This window comes from Neolamprologus multifasciatus, chromosome 12, assembly GCF_963576455.1.
Source record: "Neolamprologus multifasciatus chromosome 12, fNeoMul1.2, whole genome shotgun sequence".
Taxonomy (NCBI): domain Eukaryota; kingdom Metazoa; phylum Chordata; class Actinopteri; order Cichliformes; family Cichlidae; genus Neolamprologus; species Neolamprologus multifasciatus.
Window position 1 is genome coordinate 37,432,823 of NC_140450.1, and position 21,918 is coordinate 37,454,740.

At 39.1% G+C, this 21,918-nt stretch overlaps 1 protein-coding gene and 1 long non-coding RNA gene across 3 annotated transcripts in view; one reads left to right on the forward strand and one right to left on the reverse strand.

Moving 5' to 3' along the window:
* The window catches only part of LOC146507506 (uncharacterized), a 138,279-nt gene that overhangs the window by 88,131 nt on the left and 28,230 nt on the right, over positions 1-21,918 (forward strand). The gene's annotated exons all lie outside the window — the stretch shown is intronic.
* On the reverse strand, positions 12,272-17,335 carry LOC146507508 (nuclear factor 7, brain-like). 2 transcript variants are annotated; one of them, XR_014877123.1, is made up of 5 exons: positions 16,738-17,335; positions 16,205-16,277; positions 15,845-15,928; positions 13,406-13,768; positions 12,272-12,890 (listed from the first exon to the last, which is right to left on the reverse strand). XR_014877123.1 is itself a non-coding variant. In XM_085179526.1 (4 exons), the coding sequence occupies exons 1-4, from the start codon at positions 17,239-17,241 to the stop codon at positions 13,689-13,691; spliced, it is 741 nt and encodes a 246-aa protein (XP_085035652.1). In that variant the 5' UTR covers positions 17,242-17,335; the 3' UTR covers positions 12,272-13,688. The 2 variants fall into 2 exon arrangements, 1 of the variants encoding a protein (XP_085035652.1); XM_085179526.1 differs by having other exon boundaries at positions 12,272-13,768.

Sequence of the window (21,918 nt, forward strand, 5' to 3'; positions counted from 1 at the left end):
CTCATGCAGCGGAGACGGAGAACGTTAAATCCAAGGCCCGTTTCACTACACGGGGGAGATTTCCAGACAGCTTCAGCTGACAGAGCTGTGACGAGACGCCTATTAAGCCCGGATGAAAAGTGAGGCCGAGCAAAAGAATGCTGACCTTAACAACTCTGCATCAAAACTGTGCAGGACAGTGACAGACCAACACGGATAATCGGGCAGCAAAAAGGGCGTGCCAGAGACACGAGGAGTAACTGAGGTCAGGAGGCACCTCAGGTTGGACAAAAGCAGCAGAAGAACATAAGCTGAAGGCACAGGTGTCGGGGCTCAGCCAGGAGCTGACCTCTGAGAAGAGCCGAACAGCAGAGCTGCAGAAGGTCGTGGAGCAAAGCAAGGAAAACATCAATAAACTTCAATCTGACGTGTACGGAAAAGACTCTGAGGTTTCTGCCCTCAGTGAGAGCTCAAGACATCAGAGCAGAAACTGAGCATGCCTCAGGAGGAGCTGGCTGCTAATCGAACCCATCAGTCAGGCTTGGAGTCCCAGATACAGGACTTGAAATCAGGCCGGAGCTTGCTGGAGCAGGAGGTTGCCAAACCTGACGAGAAGCTCCAACAGCAGGAGCAAACCCTGAAGGAGCTACAGAAGCAAAAAGGGTCAAGTTAAGGAGGAGCTGGACAAGGAGAAGATGGAGGACACTGGAGAAAAGGACTGCCTCAATTGGGGCCAGAACCAGTATGGAGAGAACTTTGGGAAGCAGCACCAATGGACCCAAACGGACTGAAAAGGGGGAGGGCAGGACCCCAGAGCACGCTTCAGGCCATGGTTTACCCAGAACACCAGAACAGGAAAGTGATGAACACAAAAACACACACATCTACACACACTGGCTCAGAATCAAGAGAAACACACATATGAACACATATGCACTTGTTGATTGACTGAGAAATGACACACACACACGCACACAAATCGAAATGTTGATTCAATTCACTGAGAAGTGATCCACACAAACACACATACATACACATGTTTGTGCAATGAAGAGTGATACACACACGCTGATGCAATGAAGAATGCTTTACTAACAAATGCTATGCTGATACGCAAAATGCTGCACACAGACCTACAAATACAGAATTTGTTACAACAATAAGAAGCCATTGATTATTAATTGGTTAAATGCATTTCATGTCACCCAGAGGGCATTTGTGTAGATTTAGGGGACAGGGTCTAAAGCAGTTTGGTTATGAAAACAATGTCTGTGAGTGATGTCTGTTTATGGCTCAAGGCCTCGACTGAATTGTTTACTGTGCTTCACACAGCCTGATAAGGAGCAGTGGTACAGAGTGAAAATTATGAATTAACGGTGTGAGCCTTATTTCGGAGAGTCACATGTTTGTATTGAGATTTAATTGAAGGAGGAACACACTAAAAAAAAAAAATAATAATAATAAAAATAAAAATAATAACAATAATAAAATATAAAATAAAAAGAAGAAAAGGGGGCCAGCCCTTGGATTTACGTAAGCATCCCACGTGTATTTAACACAATTGCCTCAGGCTTTAAAGATCTGTACAAAATTCAACAGGAAATCATAGCTTCCCTGTATTTCCTACATTGTTGGCATGCTGGTGAGTGCTGTTGCTCCACAGTAAGAAGGTCCTGGGTGCAAGTCCACAGTCTGGCTAGTTTGCAGTGGTTTCTCTCTGGGTATTCTGGTTTCCTGCCACAGTGAAAAGTCATGCAGCTGTTAGAGCTAGGTTAATTGATGACTCTAAATTATCCGTGAATGTAAGTGTAAATGGTTGTTTGTTTTTAGGTGATAGACTGGTGACCTGTTCGGGGTGCACCCTGCCTCGTAACCTATCACTTCAGGGTTATTTCCCAGCCCTCCTGCAATCAGGATAAAGATAGGAGGATGGTAGTTGTTGTAGACCCATTCAATTTTTATGGTAACCAGAATCTAGACTTTGTTGAACCGTAGGCAATATGAAGACAACATGTAGTATTTAAGGGACCAAGTTTGGATAAACGTTATTGAATAGTGTTGAAATAAAATGACAGAATTGCGAAGGATTAAAATATTCCAGGAGCTCAACTTACTCCATCTGAACATGTTTCAATTGTGTTTTATGAACCCAAAATGCACAGGTTTACTGAATATGAAAAGGTTGTGTTGATTCGACTCAGTTGTTTAAGTTTCTACCAAAGCAAAACATTTGTGTGCAACCAGTGTCCACTATTGAATCAAATAAGTCCAACACGTTTTTGTCAGTGCAAAAGAAGTTACGGTACCTGTATGCTTACACAATATTGTCCCCGGACAGAGAAAAACTTTCTGACGAAGTTTTTGTTGATTTTGGGTTTTGCTTAACACTAGGTTGATTTTATCAGTGAGGTTTGGATTATTTTCTTTCTCTAAGAGAGAGAAAGATGGTTTTATGCTTGGACATGTTTCCAATGGGCCCCAGTATTTGTTATAATATGAGTATTATATTGGTCACGTTTGTTTTTGCTTTTGTTACAGTGCACTGAAATAAGAACATCTGAGAGGAGTGATCCACCGGTGGTGATATTTTGGTATTTTGTGAGTTCCTGATTTAACAAATCGGCTCTTTAATCCAGGCCTGAGAGATTGAACTTTAAAGTGCTATAAAATATTCTTACTAGAAACAGTCGCAAAGTATTTTTCTCCATAATTATAATGGGCTTGGGAGAAATTCACTTATATGGGACATCGATCACATGAGAAGTCCTGAGCCTAAAAGGATTGCAGCGAGTCAATCCAGTCCAAAAAACAAGGAACTGTTTTTCCTTTAAAATGATGACGTCATCTTGCTGGTGATGGAGGCTCGAATAGGTTGCGTCTGAGACTCCATTATCAGCAATATCTGGTATGAATGTGTGTGAATGTATGCATGTGACTGGACTGTGATGGACTGATGACTAAAAGTTTTAACTGACTTGATCCTGAGACAAAAACGGTACCGACTTTAGGATTAGTAAATGTCCACAAACAACTCACCCCGCCTGTAAAAGAAGGGTGGATGTTTTGTCTCGCTTTGTTTTGTTTTTGCAGGAGTAGAAGGAGGACTGAGACTAAAGGGGGAGGCTGTAGCTTCACATGAGTGTGAACTGCAGACTTAACCCTTTGGTTGCTAATTTTGAGCTACTGATGTTTCCATCAAGAAAATTGTGTTTTATTAGTTGTGTTTCGATTAATGTATCACATTATATTGTTGGGAATGTTAAATGCTAAAGTGAAGAGAAGCTTTGATTTCACTCAAGACTGAACAGGTTATTATTAACCATAGCAGGCTACTGTAGAAAAGCCAATTAATTTTGATAGAGAAAAAAGCAAAAAAAAAAAAACTCTATTGATGTCTATGAATAACAGGGGAATGATAGACTTGTCACATTCAAAATAGAGATATGTAATGACAAACCTTGGTCCACGTCATTTAGGTTCTCCATTGAAATAGTCAATAATTTAGAAAAGTAGGATAGAACCGACAGGGGCATGTGCTGAGATGTGGTGCTGCACAAGAACAAGAGCAAAATAAAGAAAAATTATTGTGTTTAGTTTTGATAAATTCAAATTAAAATGTACCATTACACTCAGAGGATCAATATGAAAGTTAATATATGCTAATTTTGTATGAAGTACATGACTGATAACTGTTCTGTCCTGAGCTTTTGTTTTTACAGCACCCACTTGACCACACCAACAGTTTCTCGCCACCAAAAGGGGTGCTTGCAAAGAATAGGGAGGAATATCATCAGAAGTGGGAAAGGTAAGCCCCGATGGGGGTGATAACATCATTAATTTCACGTATGGTCAAATTCTTAAAACTTGACCCCAAACATGAAAAATTCTTCAAACATTTAGAGACAGAGTGGAGTTCTAGATAAACATAATGTAGCCAACCACATAAGGATGGAGCGTTGGAATCAATAAGATGGTGAAAAACACGCAGGAAAAATGTTGATCATGTTGAGTATGTTTATTCCAGTGTGCAGAGATTGGCTAATCTGACCAGGAAATGTTATAAAATGGATTGTCGGAACAGTCAGCGTTAAAGTCACCTTTGACAGTCCAGACTAAGATGGCGTTGAACATCTTCAGGGCGGTGTGGTTTGGCTTGTTGTATGTATATTTCAAGATGATATGGCTCTGGATGGACCAGTTACCAGGGCATGGAAGGAGGACAGACTCATTAAATGAGGAGAAGGAATTTTCTGGGATTGGAGATCCTCTGGGTAAGTGGTTGATTAAAAGCATGCATAAAATAAAAGTTATTTTTTGTTATTGATTGGTAATAGATTGATAATTGGCCACATTTACAGCTGTATTGACTTGTTGTGGACGTAGTCTACTTCATGTTTAAGCACTCTAATTAACAGATTGAAAATAGTGACATTAAAGGAAGAATATGCAGCACCACCCTGTCAGATGCCAGTGCCGGTGGGGCTGAGTGATGAACCAGGTGAGCTTCATGGCTGAATCAAAACATAGATGCCCCTGCTGTGGTCAGTGAGGGATAAAAAGGGGTGTGTTTTACTGTTATTTTAGCATCAGCATTATTGTTACATTAGAATCATATAACAAGCATTGCATTGAACATTTATTGAAGCTATTGACATATTAACATTTGTATTACAGTGATTGTTATAACCCCATGTTAATCTTCTATCTACAGGTGTCAAAAGTAGTCAACAAGTTCATGTTGAAGTGAAGTTCATATTAATACAGGTTTTGTTTGTAGACAATTGTGAAGATGCAGGCTCTGGGCGGAGCCAGGAGTTGAACAGATCTAACATGACAATTAAATTGATTTCATTCCCTAACACAGGATAACAAGACTGGAGCAACGACACTGGATAGGAGAAAGTTTGATACTTTCTAAGATATGAGGTCACTAACCTTTTCTTTTAATTTTCTAGCTTCATTGAATGGACACATGTTAGAATTAGAAATGGCTAATTTGTTTATGTCTTTTATTAGAATGAGTGGTTTTAATCATTTTTATACATATTTTGCAAATGTGCTTATAATGAGTTGGCACTCGGTTTTTTGAAGGTCATAAGCTTCGTTCGGCGATAGTCCGGACTGATAAAGTGTAGGAAATGCCTTGAGTGCAGCAGGCTAAATGCAAACACGCTTACACACACATACACTAAATTAGGATAAGTCCTTGGGACATTCTGAATATTCTAAACAAATTCTGAATCACTAAAAGATCAGTAGACAGCAACATTAGATTGTTAGAGCTGGGAAGGGAGGTGTTTTGGTTTTCTGTCTCTTACAGAGGAAGGAACAGACACCAGACGAGGTCACAGATATACGAGGATCCTTGGCAGCAGAGACAGACACGGTGACTGCGGAAACATCAACTGGGTTCAAGTGTCATGGCATTTTGGGCGCCAGTTAGTCACCTCAAATGGATGGATCCCATAAACACAGCAATAATCATGAAGGGGTTAACGGAAATCCAGGAACACCACACCAACGACGTTCGAGAGGCTGTTGGTCATAAGGAGAACACCTTTCTGTTCCTTTTCCTGGGGAACACAGCGGTGATCCCAGAATGTGATCATTGTTTGAAATCGGGGCAGAATAATCCCCTGATCTGTGCAACGACTGAAGGGTTGTCTAACCCCTGAGGTTGAAGGGAACAAGAGCAGAGGATCACCGGACTGGAAGACACTGGTGCCTACAGCAATAAAATAAAGGTTAAAAGCTCCTCGGACAGAGGTTCTAGTCTGAGTATGTTTGGAGGGTATAAGGTAGCACCGAAATAAAGCTGTGGGAGAACTGGGGAGTGATGGGAGTATCATCTGTATCTACTGTTGTTGTTGTAATAAAAGTTTTTCTTGCATCCGAACTGCGCAAACACAGAGGTCATCTCACATATGGTTCACCCAACAGGGGGACAAAGGGCCTCAGGAGTAAGGAGAAATGAACCCGGCAACACTGGATTGCAGGGTGTAAGTGAGCTCTTTAAGTCTAAAGAGCTCATCAGGGGGAATTGTGGGATTATGATATTATTTTATGCCATGTTAGACCCCTAATTAAAGATTGTGAATTATTATGTAGTTTTAGTTTGCATTATTCTCCTGAACTAGAAGAAGGTGATAATTATTACATTTGGTAAACTGATTTGCATTACATTAGACTGTTGATTTATTGTGAATGAATGATATTGTTTTATGATGCATTATACTGCTGAGTTATAAGAAAATATTGTTCACAGAAAGTCATCGCCTTATTTGTCTGATTAGAAGAGAACAGAGCATACTGCCCCATCTCATCAGGAGCAGATAAACAGGGATTTCAGCTTTCGTTTCTCATGATGTATATTGTATTAATAACTGAATTTCATTATCTGTAGTTTTACCACACATTTGCCACACAGGTATAGATACTGTAGGTTCAGTGAATGCTTAGATTGCACTGATTAGAATATACTGGACATTCAAAGCTAAGATTCAGCGCACTGTGTTACAGGCTGGGATTTGATGAATTCATCATATATATATACAACCTTTGATCATCATTTATGTCCAGTTGAGAATGAAAAAAAAGTAGTGTGATCTCCAGTCTTTATATGCTGAATGAGAGCACTGAAAGCTGTTATTTTAATCAGCCTGTCTCAGTTGTTTTAACTCACAAGTATCACAAAGTAATGTGGTAACATCTGGACTGACGAGTTTACTGTCAGCATTTTAATCGCTAGTTTAAAGGCTGTAGGCTGCAGCCGTTGCTCTAACACTGTATAAATGTAACAGGCCTCAGTGCTGGTTCTAACAGTCTGAGCTGCTTCCAGCTTTATTTGTGAAGAGCACAGCAGCTTACAAAACACGTAGCTAGCTCGTACAGTTGCGACGTAAAACTTTCATAAGCTAAGATGACCTTAAAATAACGGGGCTACGTGCGGTGATGCTAGCGTTAGCCACGTTAGCACGTTACCTTCTCAGGTGGTCAGACTTTGTAAACAGGCACTCAGTCAGAGGTTGGGCTCTCCGTTTCGCTGCAGGGTCCCTTCATTCTTCACATATCCGTGTCGAGCCGAGTGTAAATCCCGAGGCTGAACGGCCTTTGTACAAGCACACACGCTTCTTAGCAGGGCGAAGCTATGAGCTAGAAAAATCCAGGCTGGCAGACAGCCTGTGTCTGACCAACCAATCAGAGAGCTCCTTACATCCCACGGTGTGGCTAATTTGAATAGCAGCAGGATTTTTAAAATGAAGTTGTTAATCCAACTGCTAATCCAAATGCTAATCCACATGTTAATCCCTGAGCGAACAGGAAAGGGAAATGGATTTTGAAATGCAGTTTATTAAAGTGCAATTCGAAAAAGGTTTTTGAAATGCAGTTTATTAAAGTGCAATTCGAAAAAGGTTTTTGAAATGCAGTTTATTAAAGTGCAATTCGAAAAAGGTTTTTGAAATGAAGTTTGAAATGCAGTTTATTAAAGTGCAATTCGAAAAAGGTTTTTGAAATGCAGTTTATTAAAGTGCAATTCGAAAAAGGTTTTTGAAATGAAGTTTATTAAAGTGCAATTCGAAAATGTTTTTTGAAATGAAGACTTAAAAAGCATTTATTTATTTTGTAAATATAATAAAACTTTATTCTACAATTCATTAATTAAGCACAGGATTTTTTATTTCGATGCGCGTGGCTCTTGTGGTCCTCCATATATAGAGGCCTGTATTATTAAAATTATTAAAAATTATTAAACTACATAAAACAATATAATCAGAAAATAAGCACTAAGCACTAATATATATTTATTCCGTAACAAATGGAAGGAGAGCCTTCAGTTTTCAGGCCCCTCTTCTGTGGAACCAGCTTCCAGTTTGGATTCAGGAGACAGACACTATCTCTACTTTCAAGATTAGGCTTCAAACTTTCCTTTTTGCTAAAGCATATAGTTAGGGCTGGACCAGGTGACCCTGAATCCTCCCTTAGTTATGCTGCAATAGACGTAGGCTGCTGGGGATTCCCATGATGCATTGAGTTTTTCCTTTCCAGTCACCTTTCTCACTCACTATGTGTTAACAGACCTCTCTGCATTGAATCATATCTGTTATTAATCTCTGTCTCTCTTCCACAGCATGTCTTTTATCCTGTCTTCCTTCTCTCACCCCAACCAATCACAGCAGATGGCCCCGCCCCTCCCTGAGCCTGGTTCTGCTGGAGGTTTCTTCCTGTTAAAAGGGAGTTTTTCCTTCCCACTGTCGCCAAGTGCTTGCTCATAGGAGGTCATATGATTGTTGGGTTTTCTCTGTATGTGTTATTGTAGGGTCTACCTTACAATATAAAGCGCCTTGAGGCGATTGTTGTTGTGATTTGGCGCTATATAAATATAATTTAATTTAATTGAATTGAAAAACTGATGGAAGACACACACAAAACATCTATGTACTATCCAATATGAATGCATGACTTTTCATGTCCATTAATGGTACCTAAAGGAGCTTTTTGTATACAAACTATGAAACGTATGTCTCTCTACAAAAAAAGCCATCAATATTATGTCTTGTCAGTCATCAAAACTGAATATTTGTAAAAAAAAAAAAAAGAAAAAAAAAAGTTTCTAGCTTGTTTTGTAGTTGAGAGGCACCACATCTAGAACCTCACTAACATGTAAATTAATCCCATTCATTTCATGTATTTTTGACCTTTGCTGCCATGCTGCTATGTCTGTCTAGGAAATTAGATTTTTAATCTCAATGAGATTTTTACCTGGATAAATAAAGGACTAATGAAAATCTTCCAGCAAAAGAACTCAACTTACTTTTGTGTTAACACTATTACATACTGATATTTCTGATTAATGAAAGCTGTGTTCTTGATTGTGTCAAGGAAAAGCTGTGTGGCAGGAAGACTCTGGACCCAAAGGCAGGACTCACGAGACAAAGAATAATCTCAAAATTCAGCCTTAATTCCAATCACTCACAAGAAATATATTTCAAAATATTGGCAGTGCAGGTAAATCCCAGTATCAGGAAACAAGGCACAAACAGATAAACACCCATGAGGGATGAAACGAAAAGGATGAGGGGAGTCACAGACAATATACAGGGTGGGCCATTTATATGGATACACCGTAATAACATGGGAATGGTTGGTGATATTAAAGTCCTGTTTGTGGCACATTAATATATGTGAGGGGGCAAACTCCTCAAGATGGGTGGTGACCATGGTGGCCATTTAGAAGTCGGCCATCTTGGATACAACTTTGTTTTTTCAATAGGAAGAGGGCCATGTGACACATCAAACTTATTGGTAATGTCACAAGAAAAACAATGGTGTGCTTGGTTTCAACGTAACTTTATTCTTTCATGAGTTATTTACAAGTTTCTCTTTGTTCACAGCCATTGACATGTCGAAGAGGTTTACACTTGAGGATCGAAATTGTGTTGATATCTGGTGAACGCAGTAACTGGGTCATTGCAGCAGATTTCAATGCAAGACACCCTACGAGACCACCCATCTCCCATGCTACAATTAGCAAACTGCTTGCTAAGTTTGGTGAAACTGGTTCAGTGTTGGATTTGCCAAAATATGGACGCAAGAAAACTGTCACTAATGAAGAAACATCAGTGGCTGTCCTAGCTTCATTCAGCAAGAGTAAATGGTAAATGGCCTGTATTTGTATAGCGATGTTACTAGTCCCCCCTAGGGACCCCAAAGCGCTTTACACACCCAGTCATCCACTCATTCACACACACATTCACACACTGGTGGAGGCAAGCTACAGTTGTAGCCAAAGCTGCCCTGGGGCAGACTGACAGATGGTACCCTTACAAACTCCAGCTACTGCAGCATCTCAACGAGGATGACCCAGATCAGCACAGAATTTGCAGAATGGGCAAAACAAAAATTGGAACAGGACCCTCAGTTCACGCAGAAGATTTTGTTCAGTGATGAGTCAAACTTTTATGTGAATGGTGAAGTTAACAAACAAAACCACCGCTATTGGTCTGACACTAACCCACATTGGATGGATCCTCCAAGACTGTTGGAACAACAAAAGTGATTGTTTGGTGTGGTATATGGGGTACAACGATAGTGGGTCCATTCTTCATCAATGGAAACCTCAAGGCCACTGGATATTTGAAATTGCTACATGATGATGTGTTTCCCTCTTTATGCACTGAAGCTGGCACGTTCCCTGAGTTTTTCCAGCAAGATGGTGCACCACGACATTATGGGTGCAGGTCCGAGCATTCCTAGATGAACAGTTTCCTGGAAAGTGGATTGGTCGTCGTGGGCCAGTTGAATGGCCTCCAAGGTCTCCCGATCTGACCCCCTTAGACTTTTATCTTTGGGGTCATCTGAAGGCAATTGTCTATGGTGTGAAGATACGAGATGTGCAGCACCTGAAACTACGGATACTGGATGCCTGTGCTGGCATTTCTCCTGCGGTGTTGCTATCAGTGTGTGAAGAGTGGGAGAAGAGGGTTGCATTGACAATCCAACACAATGGGCAGCACATTGAACACATTTTATAAGTGGTCAGAAACTTGTAAATAACTCATGAAAGAATAAAGTTACGTTGAAACCAAGCACACCATTGTTTTTCTTGTGACATTACCAATAAGTTTAATGTGTCACATGGCCCTCTTCCTATTGAAAAAACAAACGTTCTATCCAAGATGGCCGACTTCTAAATGGCCACCATGGTCACCACCCATGTTGAGGAGTTTGCCCCCTCACATATACTAATGTGCCACAAACAGGACTTTAATATCACCAACCATTCCCATGTTATTACGGTGTATCCATATAAATGGCCCACCCTGTATATACACTCAATAGAACACAGGAGAGATGACAGGTGGGGAGACAGTGAAAACTAATCAAGAACAAAAGACCAAAGGAAGTAAAACTTTAAACAAAACGCAGAGAAAAATGAAAAACAAACTGAACAGGAATAGAGACACAACTGAATGTGGAGACAATATTTACTTGACACAAGACAAAAGTCAAAAACAGAGAAGACTAAAGGACAGGCACGTGCGGGGGGGGGGGGGGGGGGGGGGCTTGAGCACCCGCCCCTTTCCTGATGGGTGCCCAAAGTGCCCTTTTGTTGAGGCAACTTTTTAAAAAAAAAAAAGTATTTATTTTTTTTAATGTATGTGTGCGTGCTACCTGCTGGCTACCTGTGTAAGGCTGTCATGGGTCTGTAGCTCTGTCACTGTTTTAGGGAACATATTTAGTTTTAAAGTATTTAGAACATATTTAGTTTTAAAGTAAGTTTCCGGGCTTTTCCTGCCTTTCTGGAGGGAGGTCTAAAATGTCACTGTGTGTGCGTGCATGTGTGTTTTATTTAAATGGATTTAAAAAAAAATATTACTCATGATATAACAATGTCCAGACATGGCTGGTAAGGACATGAGGAGGAAACAGTAGGAGCTGTGTGAGGCTACTAAAGGCAGTGCTATAACATTTTTCTGTCATCATTAAGTGCTGTGAGTTGTTAGGTGTGGATAATTAAATTATAGTTTATTGCAATAGCAAGTTGTGCCTTGTTCTCAGATAGACAGCACGTGGAGAGTGATATATGAGATGATGGGATGGAAGGAAGAAGAGAAGCAAAGAGTGATTCACAGGCAGAGCCTAAATTATTTCTCACAGTTTTTTGTGTCCTTATGGTTCCAAGTGCTGTCACCAATCTTTGCATTTTGTTATTATCTCATGACACTTGTTTAATCAGCTACCATCTCTCCTATGGACTTTTTAATGTCTACAGTCTCAGATCAACACAGCCCTGCCCTCAAGCACTATCCACAGCAACCCCTCAAGCGCAACATTGTACCCATCAGGTAAAACATCGGCTACGTTTGCTTTGCCTTGTTGCCCATATTAGATTCTTGATGAATGTGTGTTGTTGTTATTCAGCCTGGTTCAATGTGTCCCTTTTTAACTTTGAGCACCCGCCCCTTTAAACCTCTCTGCACGGCCCTGCTAAAGGAACACAAAAGGGAATTTACCAACCTAGTAATTTAAAAGTAAGCAAAGAACTAATGGCAAACTCAAAAGCACCAGGGAATTTAAAACACTGACACCATTAACAGACACTAACAGACTATAATACACTGTTTAATACATAAATCACTCTTCAAGAACAAAATAAATTATTAACCCCCCCCCCCCCCCCCCCCCCAAATTCACAATGGACAATGACAGACAATTTGCTATACTGCAAATCTCACAGTAATTTTATATGTATTTCACAACAAAGCTGCATTTAAACAAACAAATAAACCCATCTTTATTTTTTCTATGTTAGAATTCTTAATTATCCCACACAGTAAAGGTGATAAAGATTATAATAAATTTCAGTATTTTTCCTGAGAAAAACAGACTGACTGACCACCACATGTTTACATGATGAACATCTATGATAAAGCTTAACATTTATGAACATCTCATTGATCAGCAGGATCAGTAACACACAGAAAGATAATCAGTTTCCTCACTCTACGGTAATTATTTGGTTTCATTTTCTTCTTACTGCTGTGTGTTGCTCCAAATCAGAAAACATTAATCACAAAACCATTAAATCACTATTGATGTGATTTGTGTGTATATATATATATATATACATATATATATATATATATATATATATATATATATATATATCTGTAGTTAGTAGAACCACGAACTATTTTTGGCGTGCTTCTGTAACACCTTCTGTATTTCTTTGATAGCCTCCTTGTTTGTGTCACACTCCAGTAATCCTTCCTCAGTCTCATGGAAGAGAACAACAACCTCCTTCACAACTTTTGGATCATTTTGAGCCCATTTTCTTCCTCCAGATGAATAATCAACATCTCGGGTGTGATGCATCAGCACCAGAATGACAGGTTTATCACTCGATGACACTAAAAGACAAAAGAGAGAAAAAGTTTATAGATTCATTTTTGAGAACATGGACATCCACTTAAAACATATGTAGAGGTTCAGTTCACTAAATATGTAAACAAGGCTATAAGCCTTGTATAGCCTTATATTTAAACTTGAAGAAACTTCAATGAACTTCAGTGAAGTTTGTGTATGTTTGGATTCCTGTTTAATACATGAGACAACGGATGCGTGGATATGAACATCTAACGGGTTGTTCAGACTCAGCAAAATGTTATAATTTCCTGCAATCTTCTGTGTTCACATATCCTGCATGCTAAGGACGTTTATTGGCTGATTGATCTGAAATTGATGTGTTTGAAATGGAGACAAAAACAAATGCATATATGTTTTAAGAACATTCATATATGTCACATTATATGTCACAACTGCAGAAACATCTGTAGTCACTTTGTAGATTGAGTGGGCATAAATTATCTGCAGAGCCTCCACTGTCAGCATTTTGCAAAAAACAAAAAATGTTTTTTTCTTTTACCTTCCTCTCTTCTCAGGGCTGCCTCCACATCTGATCCAACACGGGCTATAATTGGACAGAAGACTATGATGATGTCACATTCCTCTCTGCGTGTGATCTCCACATTTTTCAACTCCGTGGCCATTTGTTTTATTATATTTTCAATACAAAAGGTACCCGTAGTGATGTAACGGACCTTGATTGTGGATCTAAACACTAAACATGGTCATGAAGATGGTTAGTTTGTTGCTCAGAAAGATTAAATATTTATTATTTATTTATTACTGTTTAACTTTTAAATAGTTTAGGAACCTGATGGAATGGGAATGCAATATCTGTGACTGGACTCTGCAGACTGTGTTGGTTGTCTGGATATTCTTCCTTCTAAGGAGAGATAAAGTTCAGAACTGATACTGAATACAAAAAAGATGAACATTTGATTACGTTTGACTTATTAGGTATATTATGACCTGCTGGTGAGAAACATTAAATACTACATGCTTAGATCTAAAACTAAAGCTTGTATTCAAATACAATTTAAATAAAACTAAGTATCAACATAATGCACTCAACGGACCCAAAGTAAAAGTCTTAATGTTCCATCTATCCATCCATTTTGTACCACTTATCCGGGACCCAGTCATGGAGAAAGCTGTTTAAGCAGGGATGCTGTGAATTCCTTCCCCCAAACCAACTTGTCCAGCTCATTTGAGGGGAAGTACAGTGAGACATTTGGAGACCAACCAACAGATATACTTTCTCCAGTGAGTCCCAGGGCCACTCTGAGGCCTTCACCTCAGAGGACATGACTGAATGACCTGAAGTGTCTCCTTTCAAAATGGAGGACTAATGGCTCTACTCAGACCCCTTCATGGTGATGCCCCCCCCCCCCCCCCCCCCAGTTGTCATCCACTCTACAGCCACCTCTCTTCATCATCCTCTACATCAGGTGTGTCAAACTCAAGGCCACAAGGACCGGTGTCCAGCAGGTTTTAGGTGTGTCCTTGATCCAACACAGCTGATCCAAATGGCTAAATGACCTCCTCAACATGTCTTGAAGTTCTCCAGAGGCCTGGTAATGAACTAATCATTTGATTCAGTCGTGTTGACCCAGGGTGAGATCTAAAACCTGCCCTCAAGGCCTGCAGTTCGACACCCCTGCTCTAAATGGATGACATCAAGCTGTACACAAAGAGTGAACGAGACATCAATTCACTGATCCACACCACGAGGACTAACAGCAACAATACTGGAATGCGATTCTGGCTGGAGAAGCATAGTTAGATGGTAACTAAGAGAGGGAAGGTAGAACTGAGGGGATCAAACTACCAGAAGGCAAAATTGCAGACATTGGGGACATGTTCAAGTACCAGGAAATCCCACAGGACAATGGGAACAATTAAGAGGCTGCTAGTAAAGCTGCAACCACCAAATACCTGCAGAGGGTCAGGGAAGTCCTGAGGAGTCAGCTGAATGGCAAGAACAAGATCCAGGCAATAAACCTACACACTGTCAGTGATCAGATACTCTGCTGGGATAATAAGCTCACTGAAGGAGGAAATAGAAGCCACTGACATGAAGGAAGGAAGCACCTTTCCATGCATGGAGGGTTTCACTCCAAATCCAGAACCATGAGGCTGTATGCTAAGCAAACGGAAGGAGGCAGGGACTAGTGAGTGTCAGTTCCACAGTCCAGGATGAGACAGCAAACATGAGTACATCAGAAAGATGGTCACAAGTGACCATGTTGTCAGTGAATACCTCGGCCAACAGAAACCCACGAAAGAAGAGGAGGAACCATTATGGAAGGACAGGCCCCTTCACTGTATGTGCCACCAAAAGATAGAGGAGGTGGCTGACATTCAGAAATCCTACCAGTGGCTGAACAAAGGTGGACTGAAAGACAGCAAGGAGGCACTAATCATGGCAGCACAGGAACAAATTCCATAGAGGCTGAGTCTATCACACCAGGCAAGATCCCAGGTGCAGGCTGTGTAAAGATCCCCCAGAGACAATCCAGCACATAACAGCAGGGTGCAAGATGCTAGCAGGCAGTGCAAACATACAACGCCATAACCAAGTGGTATCAGCGGTCCCAGTGGTAATCGGAGCACTCGGGGCAGTGACTCCCAAGCTACATGAGTGGCTCCAGCAGATCCCAAGAATGACATCCAAGATCTCTTTGCAGAAGAGCGCAGTCCTGGGAAAAGCATAGATACTGCCCAGGGCCAAGCTCCAAGGCCTCTTCCCAACGTGTATCATACTGACGATTTGTCACGCCACTAGGCGTCTCATGGTAACGCGAAAGGTGCCCTTCCACATCCTTATGAAATGCTCTGGGTTCTCAATTGAATCTAATAGATAGCCGCGTGCAGTGGTAAGACACTTCGTGCAGAGGCACCAGCCTTACATTTCAGGCCTATCGAGAGGGATTTTTTTTAAAAAAACTTTTGAGTATACCTTGCAGTTTCTCTGCAAAAACCTTGTAGAGTTTCAACAGCTCAAAGTGGGAAACTGACTTCGACTTCAGCAACTTTTCAGCATCTACAGAGATGGAACACACACACTTATACATAATCACACATCTCATATATTCAATAACCTTTATATTAGCATTTACAAAAATATTTGTTTAAATCTAGAATATTTTTTAAGACAAAAAAGGTGAGTAAAAAGAAACATTCAGTGCATCATCTGTTAATCATTAGCTGGCTCTCTTCCACCACATGTCTTTGACCTGCTTCCTTTCCCTGAGCCCCAACCAGTCACAGCAGATGGCCCCTTTTTAATAACTAAACAAATATGAATAATTCTACATACATTCAAAACATTCTGGTGGTACCACTGACTTCAGGTTCTTAAGCACTTCCTCTTCATCCCCATCCTCAACCATCTGCATTTAAAACACATGAAAACACAGAAACCAGGTACAGCAGTAAACACACTCAGATTCAGGAGTTGTAGTTTCCCAGCAAACACTTTGATAACTTTGAAAACTGAATATATTTTAAGATCCGCTAAATTATGAGAACAAAATGAAATAAGCTGAATATTCTGGACTGAGAATACATTAAAACTCTACACAGCAAATTCAAACTCCTAACCTCTGGGCTGACTGACTGCATAGTCAGAACCAGAACCTGCAGTTTATCTGTTGCAGGACAAATAACCGTATTTGAGTTTATGAACTATTGTTTGATATTAAACTGAGAGCTGAATTTTAAAATGTTTCTTTTTTAAATGTTTTCATTTTGGTTCCATTTTGGCACTGACCACTCTGGAGTGTCCATTGTGTGGAAAAACCCTGGAGATGAAACTCAGAACGAACTCTCCAGCTCGTTCAGTTGACTCACTTCAGTTTGCTGCTGGGATCTGATCTGCTGCTGCACCTCACAGCTTTTTTCCTCCACCGGCTGGAGCAGCTGGCTGAACATGGTCTGGCTGTCCTTTAGATATTTGCCACAGATGGCGTCCAGCTGCTGCTGAAGCTCCTGGTTCCTCAGCTGGATCTCATCCCTCATCAGCCCGAGCTTTCTCCCACTGCACAAATCACAGGCCACATCTCCAGGTCCAGCATAGGGCTGAGGATGAGGAGCAGCCTCGAGTCTGGTCTTCTTCAGCTCTTCCAGAAAGTCTGCTAACATGGTGTTTTTCCCCAGAACTGGTCTTGGTGTGAACATCTGTCTGCACTGAGGACAGGTGTAGATTCCTCCCTGACTCTCTTCATCCCAGTGTTTCGTAATACAGCTCATGCAGTAGTTGTCCCCACAGGACAGAGTAGTTGGATCCTTCAGTAGATCCAGACAGATAGGACAGGAGAACCTCCCATGATCCAGCTGAAGTCCTCTTTGAGCCATTTTCACTTCTTTCCAGAAGATCAAATCTGAGCCTAAACTCTGTAAACAGCTAACAAGTCGATTCACTGTGGATCTGAACACAGAAACAGGAAATATTGCATACATGAAGAGATGACTCACTGTGTTCGAGAGAAGGCAACAGAGGGAGGAGTCATCAGCTTTCATGTCATTCAAGGAAGAGGAGCGGCTTCAGTATGACGCTGAGCAACAGTCTCAACTGTGAATATAATCCACATAAAACACGTACGTTAGCCAGCTTCTGGCTCTGCAGGTTGTACTGTTTCCTGGTGTTTATTTAGAAAATACTCATAATGAACTGTGATTCTCTCTGTAATGTGAACAATCCTCAGCTGGTAAACTTAAAGAACAGTGCTGTGTGACATTGACAACAGTAAAAAGCATAAGAAATGAAACATCACTTACACACATTCCAAACTATTAAAAACTATTAAAGGATTTGTGAGAAAACACACTGCCTGATGATGAAGTTTAGATCAATTTCATGCTGTACAGATGCAAACCAGATATTGGGAAAGTGTAGCGAAAGAAGAGGTGCAGCTTGAACACAGAGTGTCTCCTAATGTGATCCAACATATCAGGTCTGTGAGAGTCAAATGTACAAATGTTTTCAGATTCATTAGTGTGACGTACACTTGCTGCTGACCTTCACTTTCTGCTATGGTTAACTTAAAATGTTTGCATATTTATTAAAACTCTAACAATTATGACAATTACCTCCTCATGCTGAATTTATTCCTTACAATCTTTAAATCAAAGTCTTATTTATCTGATATTTATATATATTATATACCTATCTAACTCACACTAAACAGAAGGAGCATATAACCCCAGTTTTAGCCTCTTTACACTGACTCCCTGTTCCTTACAGAATCCAATATAAACTCTTACTTTTTATTAAGTCACTTAATGCCCAAGCCCCTTCTCACCTGTCTGAGCTCCTATTTATTTATGTGCCAGAGAAAACCATGAGGTCAATTTCAAAACTGATGTTATCCATTCCATGGACTAAATGTAAGTCTTGTGGTGACAGAGCTGTCTCTGTGGCAGGGCCACACTTTGAAATAGTCTACCCTTGAAATATTATGTCTGCACAAACACTTGATCAATTTAAATCGTTACTTTAGACTCATTTTTTTGGTCTGGCTTTTAACACACTTTGACCTAAAAATTTTGGTTTTAACAGCCTTAGTTGCTGTTTTAGTTGTTTTTATTTACTTATTTTATTCATTTGTTTGTTTTTTATCTATATTTTACTCCATCATTGTTTTACTTTTTTTAGTGGCATTTTACATTGTTAAGCATTTTGTGCAGCATGGAAATGTGCTATATAAATAAACTTGACCTTGACCATGAGCAAATATATTATCTATCTGCTTCTGTTTAACAAACTGGACTGGATCACTGTAGTGTATTATTGGTTACTTTGTAACCGTGGTTCTCTGATTGAGAGACTATCGCTCCACTCCATTACATATTCCATATTTGATTGACTGATTGATTGAATCTTTATTTTGAACATGTTAAAAAAGTACAACAACATAGAATTAAAAGAGACAAATAAACAAAGCAAAACAAAAAAGAAAACGAGCAACCACAACTACAAATATCTGTCATGTTCAAAAAGGAGCAGGAAGAAGCATGAGCTTATTTAATCCCGCCCCTTTTCCACTATCTAGTAATCTATAGACTCCAGAAATGCCTCCTTGCAATCACATTATATGTCATGTGTATTTTTTTTTTTAAATTATTATTCTTTTTTTATTTATTTTTTTATTTTAATATATATACATATATGTTTCTATCTATCCATACATACGTATATACACATACGCACATATACACATTTTCAATAACCCCATTAACACCTCAAAGGATACACAACCTACAGATATATATATACCCATACCAACATACCCGTGCACCCGCACACACATGAAAATATTAGACAAGAACACCCTATCAAATCTCTACCTCTTCCCTGTACCCTGTAAAAACCATCTCCTTAAACCGCTTTTTAAACTGCGCCATGCTCAGACATTGCTTTATATCTTTACTTAGTCTGTTCCACAGTTTCACTCCACACACAGAGATGCAAAAACTTTTTAATGTTGTACGGATACGAGGATGTTTTAAATTTAATTCCCCCCTCAAATTGTGTCCCCGTTCCCTTTTAGAAAACATTTTTAGAATATTGTCAGGAAGCAGGTTATTTATTGCTTTATATATAATTTGTGCAGTGAGAAAATGAACCAGATCTGTGAATTTGAGAATTTTTGATTTTAAGAATAGTGGATTTGTATGATCTCTGTAACCGGTTTTATGGATTATCCTTATGGCCCTTTTTTGTAATATAAAGATTGATGATAGCGAACATTTGTAAGTATTGCCCCACACCTCTGCACAGTAATTCAAATACGGTGCAATCAGGGAACAGTAGAGAATGTGGAGTGATTTGTGGTCCAGAATGTGTTTTACTTTACTCAGGATTGAGACACTTCTTGAAATTTTGTTATGTATATGATTTATATGAGACTTCTAGTTTAATTTATCATCTATAATCACACCAAGAAACTTATGTTCAAGTACTCTTTCAATTTCCACACCATCTATATGAATCTGCACTTGTGCATTTCTAAGGGAATTCCCAAATAAGATTATTTTAGTTTTACTTAGATTTAGCGATAGTTTGTTCCTGTTAAACCATTTTTTAATTTTGCACATTTCTGATGTAATTGTATCCAGCAGCTCCTTTAGGTTCCCCCCAGAACAAAAAATATTTGTGTCATCTGCAAATAATACTAATTTTAATATATCAGATGCCTTACAAATATCATTTATATAAATAATAAATAATTTTGGACCCAGTACAGAGCCTTGTGGAACACCACAAGCAATGTCCAAGCATGATGAGGAATGGACACCCAGCTTCACAAATTGTTTCCTGTCACTTAAATAATTTTTCACCCATTGCAGTACAACCCCCCTGATCCCGTACCGTTCCAGTTTATTAATTAATATGTCATGATTGATTGTGTCGAATGCTTTCTTGAGATCCAGAAATACTCCAGCTGCATACTGTTTCTGATCTATAGCATTCGTAATCTCCTCAATTGATTTGATTAATGCCAGAGATGTTGATCTTTTTGATCTGAATCCATATTGACTGTCAGAGAGTAATTTATATTTATCTAAGAATTTGTCTAATCGTTTATTAAACAGGTTTTCTAGGATTTTGGAGAATTGTGGTAGTAAAGAAACAGGCCTGTAGTTTGTGAAGTGGCGTCTATCCCCAGTTTTATACAGCGGCACAACTTTAGCTATTTTCATTTTGTTTGGCACTTTTCCCGTCTGAAATGATAAGTTGCAAATATATGTTAGAGGTCCTACAATTCCTTCAATGACCTTCTTGACAATTTTCATGTCAATATCATTACAATCAGTTGATGTTTTATATTTACACATGTGTACAATGTCAATTATTTCTTTTTCCTCCACTGATGTGAGGAACATTGAGTCAGGGTTCCTATCAATCAGGTTTTCACTACAGTCTACTGATGGCAGTGACTCAGGAATTTGTTGTGCCAGTTTTGGTCCAATATTTACAAAATAATGATTAAAGCTGTTGACCTTATCAGCAGTGTTTTCCATAATATTGCCATTGTCGATAAAGTATTGAGGATAACTTTGCTGTCCAGAATTATTTTTAATGATACCATTTAAAACATCCCATATTCCCTTCATATTATTTTCATTGTTGTTCAATATTTTACTATAATACTCCTTTCTACATACACGTATAATATTGGTCAACTTATTTTTGTATTTTTTATATTTATTTTCAGCATCTTTTGTTCGTTGTTTTAGGAATTCCCTATAGAGTGTATTTTTCTTTTTACATGCATTTTGTAAACCCTTAGTGATCCATGGTCTATCTGAATATTTGTGCTTTCTGTTGTATTTTATTGTTGGACAGTTTTTATCATACAATTCCATGAATATTCTTAAAAATATGCCATATGCAATATCAATATCAGTTTCTTTGTACACATTGTCCCAGTCGTGATTTAATAGATCATTCTTAAGTGCATTCATAGTTTCTTCTGTCCTTACACGTCTGTATCTCAGTTGTTCTTCATGCTGATTTTTCTTATAATTAGTGTCATAAACTGCAAAAACTGGTAGGTGATCACTGATGTCATTAATTAATATTCCGCTCACAATGTTGTTTTCCATATTGTTAGTGAAAATATTGTCAAGTAAGGTGGCACAATGTGGTGTAATTCTACTAGGCCTGGTTATTTTAGGATGTAAACTCAAACTGTACATAGTGTTTAGGAATTCGTCGGTCATTTTATGCTTTTTTGGATTCAACAGGTCAATATTAAAATCCCCACAGATAAACATAACTTTTTGATTTGTTTTAGAGAACATTTCCTCTATGAAGTCATTAAATACTTGAATACTAGAGCCAGGTGTTCTATATATACAGCTAATTATTACATTTTTCTCTTTTTCCTTAAAAATTTCAATTGTTATACATTCTAATAAAGTATCAATTACAGTTGTCATGCTTTCTACCACCTTGTAATTTAGATTTTTATCCACATACACAGCTACTCCCCCTCCACTCTTGTTCCTTCTATTTACAAAATTCAC